Source organism: Tachypleus tridentatus, chromosome 13 (assembly GCF_004210375.1).
Source record: "Tachypleus tridentatus isolate NWPU-2018 chromosome 13, ASM421037v1, whole genome shotgun sequence".
Taxonomy (NCBI): Eukaryota; Metazoa; Arthropoda; class Merostomata; order Xiphosura; family Limulidae; genus Tachypleus; species Tachypleus tridentatus.
Genome location: NC_134837.1, coordinates 83,766,419 through 83,778,713, shown reverse-complemented (window position 1 = coordinate 83,778,713; position 12,295 = coordinate 83,766,419). Strand labels below are relative to the sequence as shown.

At 32.5% G+C, this 12,295-nt stretch overlaps 1 protein-coding gene across 1 annotated transcript in view; it reads right to left on the bottom strand.

Moving 5' to 3' along the window:
• The window catches only part of LOC143238238 (uncharacterized), a 45,054-nt gene that overhangs the window by 25,560 nt on the left and 7,199 nt on the right, over positions 1–12,295 (bottom strand). Inside the window, 3 exon segments of the mRNA XM_076478296.1 lie at positions 1,426–1,476; positions 2,047–2,241; positions 4,243–4,290. Of these exon segments, the coding sequence (XP_076334411.1) occupies positions 1,426–1,476; positions 2,047–2,241; positions 4,243–4,290 (294 nt within the window).

The window sequence follows — 12,295 nt, the reverse complement described above, 5'->3', positions numbered from 1 at the left end:
CTGTCAACATTTAAATATAGAATAAGACAAGACAGCAAGAGTAAAACTGTTAACATTTAAATATAGAATAAAACAAGACAGCCAGAGTAAAACTGTTCATATTTAAATATAGAATAAAAAAGACAGCAAGAGTAAAAATGTTAATATTTAAATATAAAATAAAACAAAACAGGAAGAATAAAACTGTTAATATTTCAGTATAGGATGAAAGAAGACATCAAGAACGATGCATGTGTGTATGTTTTGTTATAAAAAAAACATATCGGGCTGTGTCCAGCGAGGTGAATCGAACCCAAAGAACTACCGCTGTCCCACCTGTGGACAGTCAAGAGTGGTTGTGTGGCAAAATTATTTCAACGGCTTTTTTGAATTTCTATTCTTTTAAGATTGGCTTTCTCTTCTGTTTATATCATAATATATATGGAATTTATTTTTCAAATTTTAAAACAAAAAACCTCCGTACAATTTTCTGAAGTTTTTCCTTTAAAATAGCAGATTAAATTATTTTATTCATGATACCACTGAAGAAAACCTTAAAGGTGACTTATCCAGTGGACCTACAGTAGGTATAGAGCTTATAACAATAAAATTTAGGTTTTGATGCTCACAATACAGATAACTCATTGTGCAGCTTTGAGCTTAAGAACAACAACTTAAAGGTTATTGGATGAGACAACACAGTAGGCCCAAAAGTGAATGGGCTTACAAATGAAAAGCAAATCAACAAAAACGTGCTTCATTTTTGTTCTCTTTAAATAAAAATATTTTCCAGTAAGATTTTGTTGTGTGGAAAGAAAATTTTTTTAAAATCAAATAGCATAGTTAGTTTTTGCTGCATTTTTGATCTGAGTTTTTTACTTTTTTACTCTAGGTCGCTATTTCGTATTAAGAAACTGGTCATACTAATATCAACAAAACCACTGCCAAAATGAATAAAAAAAGGATAACAAAACATAAGAAGATGAAAAATAATAACAATAGATATTTTCAGATAACAAAATCATTAGTAATACAACAGAATGTAAACATATGTTTTTGTTTTATATACTTGTTAATTTCTTTAGTCAGGACTAACCAATATTTAAGTCAGAGAAAATGGGTCATTTCTAGTCTGTTCAACGAATTAACTTCGAAAGTCTGATTATACTAAACAAGTTGCCCCCTGGTGTCTTAGTGGTACATGTGGTTGTAAATAACGTTACAATTATTGATGACGAGAAACCCACTTGAAATAAAACCTGAACATGACCTAGGAAGGTCGAAACGTTGTTCTCTCCTTATCAGTACAAGTGTTCATACCCATACCACACAACGCTACAATTATGTTTTCATACCCACGGTGTACAGAACACAGATATCTTGTTCTGTATAACTCTGTGTTTAACAACAAGCAGATAAACTAAATACGTTTCCATTCAAACTTACCAGGATCGTCAATGGAAGGTTCATCTATTCTTGGTTGTAGATTAGCTTCTTCTGGAAAGATAAAAGATTGTGTAAAGTGATGATAATAAAATACGAATTAATTTTCAAGTTATAATTGTGTAAATTTATATGCATTATTTTAGTGAAGAACATTCACCTCTAATTTACTTGTTCATGCATCTATATATTTATAAATATTTCACAATACACAAGAGCCCTACATCCAGTAGCAGTAAAAATTGGAGTTAATTCGCCCGTTCCTATAATTTGAATTATATACGTTTTTAACGAATCAAAGTAGCAAGTAATTTGTAACAGTTTTTGGTACTGAAAGATTATTCAGTATTTACGGTATGTATAAAGTTATGGTACAGTTATTTCCTTGAGTGCGCAATAAAATACAGCTATTAGGGATGATGTTAAATATGATGAACGAATATTAAAGATGTATTACCCCAACTAAGTATCTTGACTGCGAGAATAACAAACTATAGAACGTAAAATTCTTAAAAACAAATGATATATTCTATAGTGTAAAGTTGAGAGAACACAAACTGACAGAAACATACCATAGGAAAATATACAAACAAATTAAACTATTAAAGAAATATTGTTCTTTACCCTCCGGACAGATGATTTTAGGACAGCATTCGCCCTCTACTGTCTTCATCACACACGTTTCATCTAGTGATTTGATGATAGGACACACTCTCAAGAAGCACATGAGCGTGGAGTTGACACATTTGCAGTTGAGGCATGGTAGAGTAGTGTTAATCTGTTGCCCATTTGCATAATGTTGCGTCAAGTAGCGACATCCTGGAAGAGATTCGTGTTTCTATGGAGACAAATCTTACTAGAATGATTAATTTTTTGTTTTGAATTTCGTGCAAAGCAATACGAGGACTATCTGCGCTAGCCATCCCTAATTTTGCAGTGTAAGACTAGAGGAAAGGTAGCTAGTCATCACCACCCACCGCCAACTGTTGGGATACTCTTTTACCAACGAATAGTGGGGTTGACCGTCGCATTATAACGCCCCCACGGCTGAAAGGGCGAGGATGTTTGGTGTGACGGAAATTCGAACCCGCGATCCTCAGATTACGAGTCGAGTGCCTTAACCACCGGACCATGGCTGGTCTTACCAGAATGATGACTCTCGCTATGAAATAAGGTATGTACGTGTGTACTTAGTTTGTCTTCTTTAAAACGATTAGCAAAGTGACCTATAAGAAAAGGTATCTACTAATATTGAAAGTCTTGGTTTAAGCAAAGCAAAATTCAGACTTAAATGTGGCTTTCCATAAAAACATTGTTCTTTATTTGTTTTAGTGCAAAGCACTATTTACCTCTTGACACATCGGAGGACAAATAAAAACATAAACCCTGCTAGGATAAACGTAACGTGAGTAAGATATTAGCTATTTTTATAATGTTTACGCTTTTTACGAACAGACAAAAAATAATAACAGTTATATTTGCCATAAGATTATTAGTATTAGACTGCGATATAAGGAGCCTAAAGAGCGTTGGATTAAATGAAACAAATACTGTGGGTGGAATACTATTATTATACACTGAAAATCCCTAACAACTTTATTAATAATGTTTTGTTTAATAATTCAATACACCTAATACTAATGTTTTATGACAAAAAAGTTGTAATCATTTAGATTATAACGTAGATGCTTTCGATTCTACTTACAATATTTTTAAATAGATAAAAACTGACTTCAGTTGATACTGTTTCTTTAATTCTGATATGTGAAATGGTGAAAGAGTTTACTTTTTATTTTCTTTCTATAACTATCAATTTTTGTTAGTTAGTTAGTTTGGAATTAAGTACAAAGCTACACAATGGGCTATGTGTGCTATGCCCACTACGGTTATCGAAACCCGCTTTTTAGCAGTATGAGCCAACAGAGATGCTGCTGTGCCACTGGGAGGATTATACCCATTTAAGCATTGCTTTATATCATTTAAGTTCGTAGTTCTTGTTCTAGAATGAACTCAAAACATTGTTTTAATTTCATTTTGTTTTTCGTACTCTGTATTAAAAGGCCCGGCATGGCTAGGTGCTTAAGGCTCTCGACTCGTAATCTGAGGGTAGCGGGTTCGAATCCCCGTCTTACCAAACATGCTTGCCCTTTTAGCCGTGGGGGGTGTTATAACGCTACGTTCAATCCCACTACTTGTTGGTGAAAGAGTAATCCAAGAGTTGGCGGTGGAAGGTGATGACTCTCTGTCTTCCCTCTAGTTATACAATTCAAAAGCAAACAGTTGTGTTAAAAATTAAAACATCGTTTTGCATTTTATAGTATCAAATGAACTTAAATATTTTTAAATCATTTGATTTTCTATGAACTATTCTTAAATAAAATATACTGTTTCTGTACCATGGATAGCATTTAACATTTTATATAATGCTTTAAAAAATGAGCTACTTAAACTGTTATATTGTGTCACCAGTTTCTGCAAGTCAGGTTTATACTTTTACAAATAAAGCGCTCATTTGCTAAGCAATTTGTCGCCAGTTACTAAAATGTCGTTATTTGATTTACCATAAACAGGTTTATCCATTTCTACGAGTAATATAACGATAAAACCTACAACAAACTCTTCAGTTTTAATATTTGCTCTATAAAAATGGTATGGTACAAATATTCTTCAGTTGGCTTTATTAAGATCTACTGTTCATGAGAAGAAATCGTGATTACAGTATGTTTAATTACAACTCTGGATAGATTTTAAACGTTGACAGGTTGTCTTTCACCCATTGGTTATTGAATCGAATCGATAAGTATAAGATTAGAGACATACCTTGATCACGTGGATCCCTTGATAATGGCGAGAAATCGAACAAAGGAACTGAAAGATATAAATATAAAACATTGGGATAGGTTTTCTATAATTAGGAATTACTGTCAATATGATAATACTTTACATGCAAGTGTTTTTATTTATATATATTTTATAATATAAACATGTGAGTACATTTATGTTTTTCGGTGCTTATGCGCACTAGTCTTGTTTTCAAATGTTTCAAATAATAACTTATCTTTCATAACAATTTGGTTTCTTATGGGGAAGCCAGTTTCAAAAACACCCACATGAAAAAAATAGAAACATTTATTATGTACCAACAAAATTCAAATGGGTACAAAATGTATACAAATGGAAAATTAGAAAACACCTCAGGCCTTTGATATTGGTTTGAAGTTCTCTGAAGGATCAAATGACTGTGGGAATACATTTATTAAGGCATGGCGCGGTGGAGAGGCTTTTTATGTAAGTTGAAGCTAGTGCAGACAGTGTTCAATGTGTACTGTTGTTGCTGCATTTCTAATGAATAAATAAATGCACCCTTACCATCATCACCCGGATGTGCCACAGGCAACGAAAACACTGATCATTGGCTGTAATTGGTGTGACTTTCTGTGGCAATGTGTGGTTGTAAATGGGTTCAACGAAAGGTCACACGGTGAAGAGAGCAGCATGATTGGTAGTTTTGTTTGCTTCTAGCAAAAATTTCGTAATTTTCGTAATTTAGTAGGAACCTCGTCATATTTTGAAAACCTTAAATGTGCAGGTTTCAGAAAATAAGCTAAATATCGTGTTATTTCTTTTTTTATATATATATATAAAGCCTCGTTTTGATACAATTTTTTATATATAAAGCCTCGTTTTGATACAACAGAAGTAGAAGTGCTGATCGTTACTTCTCCACCTTTAACTATAACATGTTCTTATACTCCTGCATCTCTCAACGACAATCGAGTAACAGAACATTAAAAGAGGAACGAATATATATAGACGTTAACCAGAATGGCCTTGTTAGGACATCCAGGGACACTGACATTTGCAAAAAAAAAATATTCTCCTCACTTTTTATGATTGTTTTCTTTTCTAGGAATTTTTTTTTTCTTTTGGACGGGCTGTTCTAAAAAATGTTAAAATATAAACAAAAAATGTGTTAAAATATAAGCAAAAAATGTTTGTACGTAAAACGTGAAGCGCAACGACAAAGATAAATAACATAATTTTTTTCATTATGTTGTAGCTTTTCCTTTTGTAAGTTCCATTTGACTGCATTACAGTAGAGCTGTTAAATTCTATAGGAAAAGGAAAAGAGAGGTTTAGCGACATTTTGGATGTGGACATAAATGTTGCATTATTAACTGTATTTTAGTTTCAAATATGATTCCAGGACATTTTTTCGTGACATTAATTCAAGCAAAATAACAACACTCTGAAAGTTTAATTTACAAAGAACAAAAATTTGTTTTTCTGTAATGTTTTAAATTGAATATCTGAGATAATCCCTTTGATTCAAGAGAAAATTTCATATGAAAGTTTGTGGTACAAAATTGTAAATTTGAAATACTTGGGTAAAAATAATAACAATTTTAAATTCACGAAAGCCTATTTTAATTTTTCTTGTTATCCAAAGGCAATTGCTATTCTCCTTCAAGATTTACAGTAAAAGAAACTAGGCGGGTAAAGTTTGTTTTTTTCTTAAGATGATGGTCTGTTGTCCAGGATAATAATAGATTTCTCATCTTACAACGTAAATTTTACACGTGGAAATGGACAACGCCTGTGAAATAAAGTTTCAAATAAAACAACTTTTGACACTCATTGCATGGTTTTGAGTTCAAAGAAAGAAATTAAATAATGTGAAGCTATTTTAGGCATTTTTTTACTTCGTTTAGTTTAATTTTAGCGGTCAATAACTCTTTGAATAAAGAATAACTGCCTCAATTTTATGTAAAGCTTATATGAGATAGAATTTTCACATGAAATATACGGAGAAAATTTCCGTGTTTTATTTTTCGGCGTTAATGCTGAATATTTTTGTCGAACTTCAAACTTTGATCTCTTAATCATAACATTCGCACATGTTTTCACAAATTCTTCTTACCTTCTTGTTGTATGTTGACTACAAATGACTACAAACTAAGCTTCCTCTTCGTGAAAAAAAACGTGGGATTTTTCTATAAATCAATCACTGTTCTCTCATGTACTAATTTATATACATAAAAATTACCCGACACAACTCGAAATCGCAGTTATCAGGTAATAAAAATGGTTTTTGTTATGCTATGTGAACAGATTTGTTTCACATTATAATCCAAAACGGTTGTTAAGTAAAGGTTTTAAAAACAACGAATTCATCCCATAATGTTGACAATAAAGGACAAATCTCTCGTTGTTAACTATTTTTAGTATTCTTTCTTAAAACAGGTATTTATAATATTAGCTGTGTTGAAATAGTATCCCAAGTCGGTATGAACCACTGTTGTTAAAATATATGTATGTTAAAAAAATACAGTTCACTGTGGCAAACAAAATCACTTAATTTTTTAACTTTCTTAAAAGTGGTAACAACAACAACATTAACTTACAAAAGGAAAAGTGCAAAGCTTGTCTACAAGTTCAGAGGATTCGTTTAAGTAATATTCATTATATTCTTTGTGTGGTTGGAAATTCGCTTATTGAATTGAATGCAGCTAGAAGTGGAAACACCACAGTGCATAAGAAAATGGTAAATAACACTACAGGACTTTGAGAACCCACGTTTTGGTGTATTTCTTAGCACGTGAACGTACCTCCCACAACGTCCAGAGCCAGACATAACAAGGACGTTTTGCTGTGGGAGTTTGTGGCACAGTGCTCAGCGCTATTGAAAATACGCACTGGGGTTGAAAGAGTAGCTTTTGTTATTATCATCTTAAGTTATTCGGTAAGGTTTGCACAGGTGGCCTTAATAGGCCCTAACGTTACTGGCTTTTACTTAAGTGAAATAATAGCGCGAAGAAAAGTATAAAAAGGTCCATTATAGAAAGTTTTAACGTAAAAACTCGTGCAGGGATTACCGTTTATGCAACGTCTTCAAATGAATGGTGTTTATACTAAATTTTTAAAAAAGACAGATGTTTTATTATAAGGCCTAGGATACTTTTATTTTAAAAAATTCCAAAGAATTAATTTTTTTTTCAAATCCATACAATCTTGTGCGCATATATAATCTGTTCATCTTTCAACACTTATTGGTGTTTAAGGAAATATACGCTAATTACATTCCATTAAATTAATTGCAGTTATACTTCTTAGACATTAGCGGAAGACTTGCTTAGCATACTATGTTCGCATTATGAGGAGTGGTATCCGAAATTTTTGAGATTCAGCGATCTCATCACACAAAGAACTTCCGCCACCACATGTTAAATATTGTTGTTAAAGCACTTCACTCAGTTTTAGTTTTGTTTTGAATTTCGTACCAAAAAGCCACGTGATGGAACATGATGATGAGTAAAACACAACACACGGCTTGGTGAATCAATGAATTTACTATAAAAGTCTTAAGTATACTAAGTGTAACTACCAGTTTTGATTTCATTCGTTTAAGCCGCACACTTAATCCATTTTTGGCTACTCCTTTTTTCACACTTCTGGCATTTTTTGATTAGATGTGGTGACTTTTTATTAACACATTAACAAATCACAGCAAATAAGAAAGTGATAGTCGATACTAATGTTAGTTGGTATCTAGTTGGTTCCGTAAATAATATGTCTGTTTCGAGTAATATGATTTACGGAACCAACTAGATTCTTCAAAATATATGGTGATAGTTTTTTTTCTGCTCAAAACAGTGCTAATAATATATTTTATAGTAACTCTACGGAATCTAGATTAACAGTTACTTGTAATCACCCCCATGCACTTGGTACAACTAAATCAAACATCATTATACACGCTAATTTTTTAAGCTAATATTGCTTTCCGCTAAATACTGTTTAATTTCGAGAATTTCATAAAGTTTACCAAATTTGAGCTTACAAGTTGGCGATCATTAATAAATAATAACCGTCAACCCCTATGATTCTTTGAAAACTTGCTACTGTTAATAACACACACTGTGTTCTGCAGGTTATTTTGGCCTCATGACTCACTATTGTGTGTCTTGCTAAAAATTGCGTACTTATTTTGTTTGAGTAAGCAAAATATGAACATATTCGTGCTGTGATTTGAATAGTATCCAAATCGTCTGCTACTGTCACCGCCGTTGAATGTAATGATATTAATATCTTTATTGGTTAAATAATGGGGTTCAGGTGTACGTAAAATGTTGAATGATGTATATGTATTGGTCATATCTGTTTATGTGTGGATTTGTAGTAGTGGTATCTACGATACCTAATTATCTACTTTATTTTCAGTTGTTCATATATATGTTTGTTTGTGTCAGAATTTTTACACAAAGAGTTATCTTCACATAGCTGTCCCTAGTTTGGATCGCTAGACTAGAACCAGAACAAGACAACAAGTCAAGTGTACTCACCGCCACCTGTTAGACTAGTTAGTCTTTTTTAACCGAATACTGCAATTTGACTGTCACTCTTATAGTTTATCCACAGCCCCAAAGTTTGAAGCATGTTTATGGCAAGGGAAAACAAACAATGATCTCCTATGTTTACAGTATGAGCACATTAACCACCAGGTCACGCTCGTTCTACTAACCATTGATCGGTTAATTTTCGAAGAGCATACGATACTTTTCTTCTCCCACATAGTTAAACGTTTTTAATTTAAATTCCACGAAATTTTATTGGTATATTTTAAAGTCAAGCTAAAATAAATGTCAGATATATCAATCTTATAACTTGAATAAGTAATAACTCATTTCATTTCCAGTTATATAAATGTCACTATATGATACAATATTTTAAAAATTGGAGTAAAATATTATAGATCTAGTATTTAAGTGTTATTTATTTGCTCCAAAAATATTTTTGGATGTTTTACAGCAAGCCACTTTGAGCTGTATGCTTTATCCATAGCGGAGAATCAAACCCCGGATTTTAGTGTTGTAAGTTCATAGATTTACCGCTGTCACACCAAGGAACCTCTGAAAAGAAATCATCAAATGTGGTTTAAACACATAAGTAACGGAATTATAGGGGACAAGCATGTCCTTGTAGCTATCCGTGTTGTCAACCCAGAGATTCATAGTTCACGTTTCGTTTCTACAAAAATGTGCTCTGCACTTTGAGATAGTGGTTTTCTTCATAATAATAAGGATAAAATTACCCTAGTCGACTAGACAATAGCAGCCAAAGAACTAGCGATAGGTACTGTTAACTAGCGCACTCCCCTCTTACGTATAAGTTTAAGGCTGGAAACAAATGTGAACAGACAGGACCTGTGTAGCTTCGCGGGGAAATCCAGAACAAACAGGCTACTTTCTCACTCAACTACTAAGATTTAAATCTTGAGATGAATGCAATAAAAGCTGTAGGAAAGAGCTATTTCACCAGGACAAAAGGATGTTAAAAAAGACATTTATTGAGAATACATTCTTTTTAACTATGATACATGCGCGATTGAAAACAAGCTAAGATTAGTTAATGTATAACACACTCTAATTATGAACTAGTCAGAAGAAGACTACTGTTGTAGTTTAACGTTTAGCATATAGGGTCACTGACTAGGTGTGTTTGAAAATTCAATGTGAATCCAGTACAAGTGGTAGGCTGAGAAAAGCACGATAACATACCAGAAAACAAGTTCTTAGAGCCCAGTCAGGGTCGTCATGACGTCTTTCACTCGAACCAGCAGAAGTTCAAATTTTGCTAGTTTTAAATTCTCCAGATTTTAAATTCACTCAACTTGTATCACATCATATTTGGTGTCAAAATATTTCCATGGAAACTTCGAATGTAAGTAATGTAGCATTCACCGATAGAACCTCGATTTCTTCCATTCGTACTGGGTTTATATAACGATTTACTAGTAATCTAATTCAATAAGGGATGTGAGAGTGAGACACTTATAGATAAGATATAATAATTCATGAAGACTTACAAGCGTTTTCTAACAAAACTGCCTTGTAATTTGATGTAGCCTAATAGAGAAAAATGTTGCCCACAGTCATGAAAGGATTTCAGTCATGTCGAAAAGGATAATTCTTAGTCAGTTAACTGGAAATTTTTTACAAAAATATTTCTGTATAATATGTGTTCGATATTATCATTATGACGTTATTAAAACACACAGGAAATTAATAAGTGAAAATATTACTATGAATCCACTGAGAAAATTACAGCATATCAGAAGTGTTAGTGATGTGTATAGTCAGGAGTGTTAGTGATGTGTATAGTCAGGAGTGTTAGTGATGTGTGTAATCAGGAGTGTTAGTGATGTATATAGTCAGGAGTGTCAGAAAAACTAGTGATTTATATAATTAGAAGAACTAATGGTTCGTTTAGTGAGGAGTGTTAGTGATGTGTTTAGTCAGGAATGTTAGTGATGTGTGTAATCAGGAGTGTTAGTGATGTGTATAGTCAGGAGTGTTAGTGAGGTGTATAATCAGGAGTATTAGTGATGTGTATAGTCATGAGTGTTAGTGATGTGTATAGTCAGAAGAGTTAGTGATGTGTATAATCTGGAGTGTTAGTGATGTATATAATTAGGAATGTTAGTGATGTATATAGTCAGGAGTGTCAGAAAAAATAGTGATTTATATAATTAGAAGAACTAATGGTTCGTTTAGTGAGGAGTGTTAGTGATGTGTGTAATCAGGAGTGTTAGTGACGTCTATAGTCAGGAGTGTTAGTGAGGTGTATAATCAGGAGTGTTAGTGATGTGTATAGTCAGGAGTGTCAGAATGTGATTTATACAATTAGAAAAACCAGTGGTTCGTATAGTGAGGAGTGTTAGTGATGTAAATAATCAGGAGTGTTAGTGATATGTATAGTCAGGAGTGTTAGTGAGGTGTATAGTCAGAAAAACTACTGATTTAAATAATTAGAAGAAATAGTGATTTGTATTGTCAGGAATACTAACAAATTGTATAGTTAGAATAACTAGTGAATGTTTAGTCAAAAGAATTAGTGATTTGTGTAGTCAGAAGTACTATTGATTTTTATAGTCAGTAAATGTGAACAGTGAGTATTTGAATCAATATAGAGTTTTAATAATAAAATTATATAAGTTTATTTTTAAAGACTTAGAACTAAATATAACAATACACATACACCTACTGTTACACAAAAACATATTCTAGACACGATAAAAATACACATGCATACACTGTATATACCAGAGTTTTTATCCACGAACATACACGTGATCCACATGTGCAGGAAAAAGGACTTTAAGAACCTAAAAGTAAAACCACTTGCCAATTGGGTAGTCATAGTTCTAACATTATTATCAGCAATAAACACAATGATATCTCACTTGATAAAATACCTTCAGCAATAGCAAAAGATACAAATGGAACTAGTAAAACATCACCATTAAACGGATTTTCATAATATCAAACTAGTTAAACAAGTTATATGTATCTAACTGCAGTGTATTTCTGGCCTCGGAAACAGGACTGGAAAATAAGTCCAAAAGTGAGAAATAATGAGCACTGATATGTTAACTATGAGAAGAAGTGACGTAATTAATATCGTATGTTAATATTTAGTTAATATTCTGTAATCAAACCGGGAGGTGATTAATAATTTTACAGATATATATTTTTGCTAATCTCTATTGTAAAAAATAAGAAAAATGTTCACACAGTTTTCATAAAAATTAACTGTTTTTACAGCTTCTTTCAAACCAGAAAACAAACAATCTTAAGTGTACATTACGTGAGAGGAGATCCATTTATATTTATTTCATGTAGCAATAAAAACATAAGTGTTATATGGCAATAAGTTAATCTACTGCCATCTTCAGGGAAAGATTACTTATGGTAGCAGGAAGCTTGGGTTGGATTTAGAGCATAAGGAATAAGTTGATAAGTGTAATAACTTAGTAGTAAAGCTTATACAATCTTACTGGGTACAAATTATGAAAACAGTTATTTGACTGTAA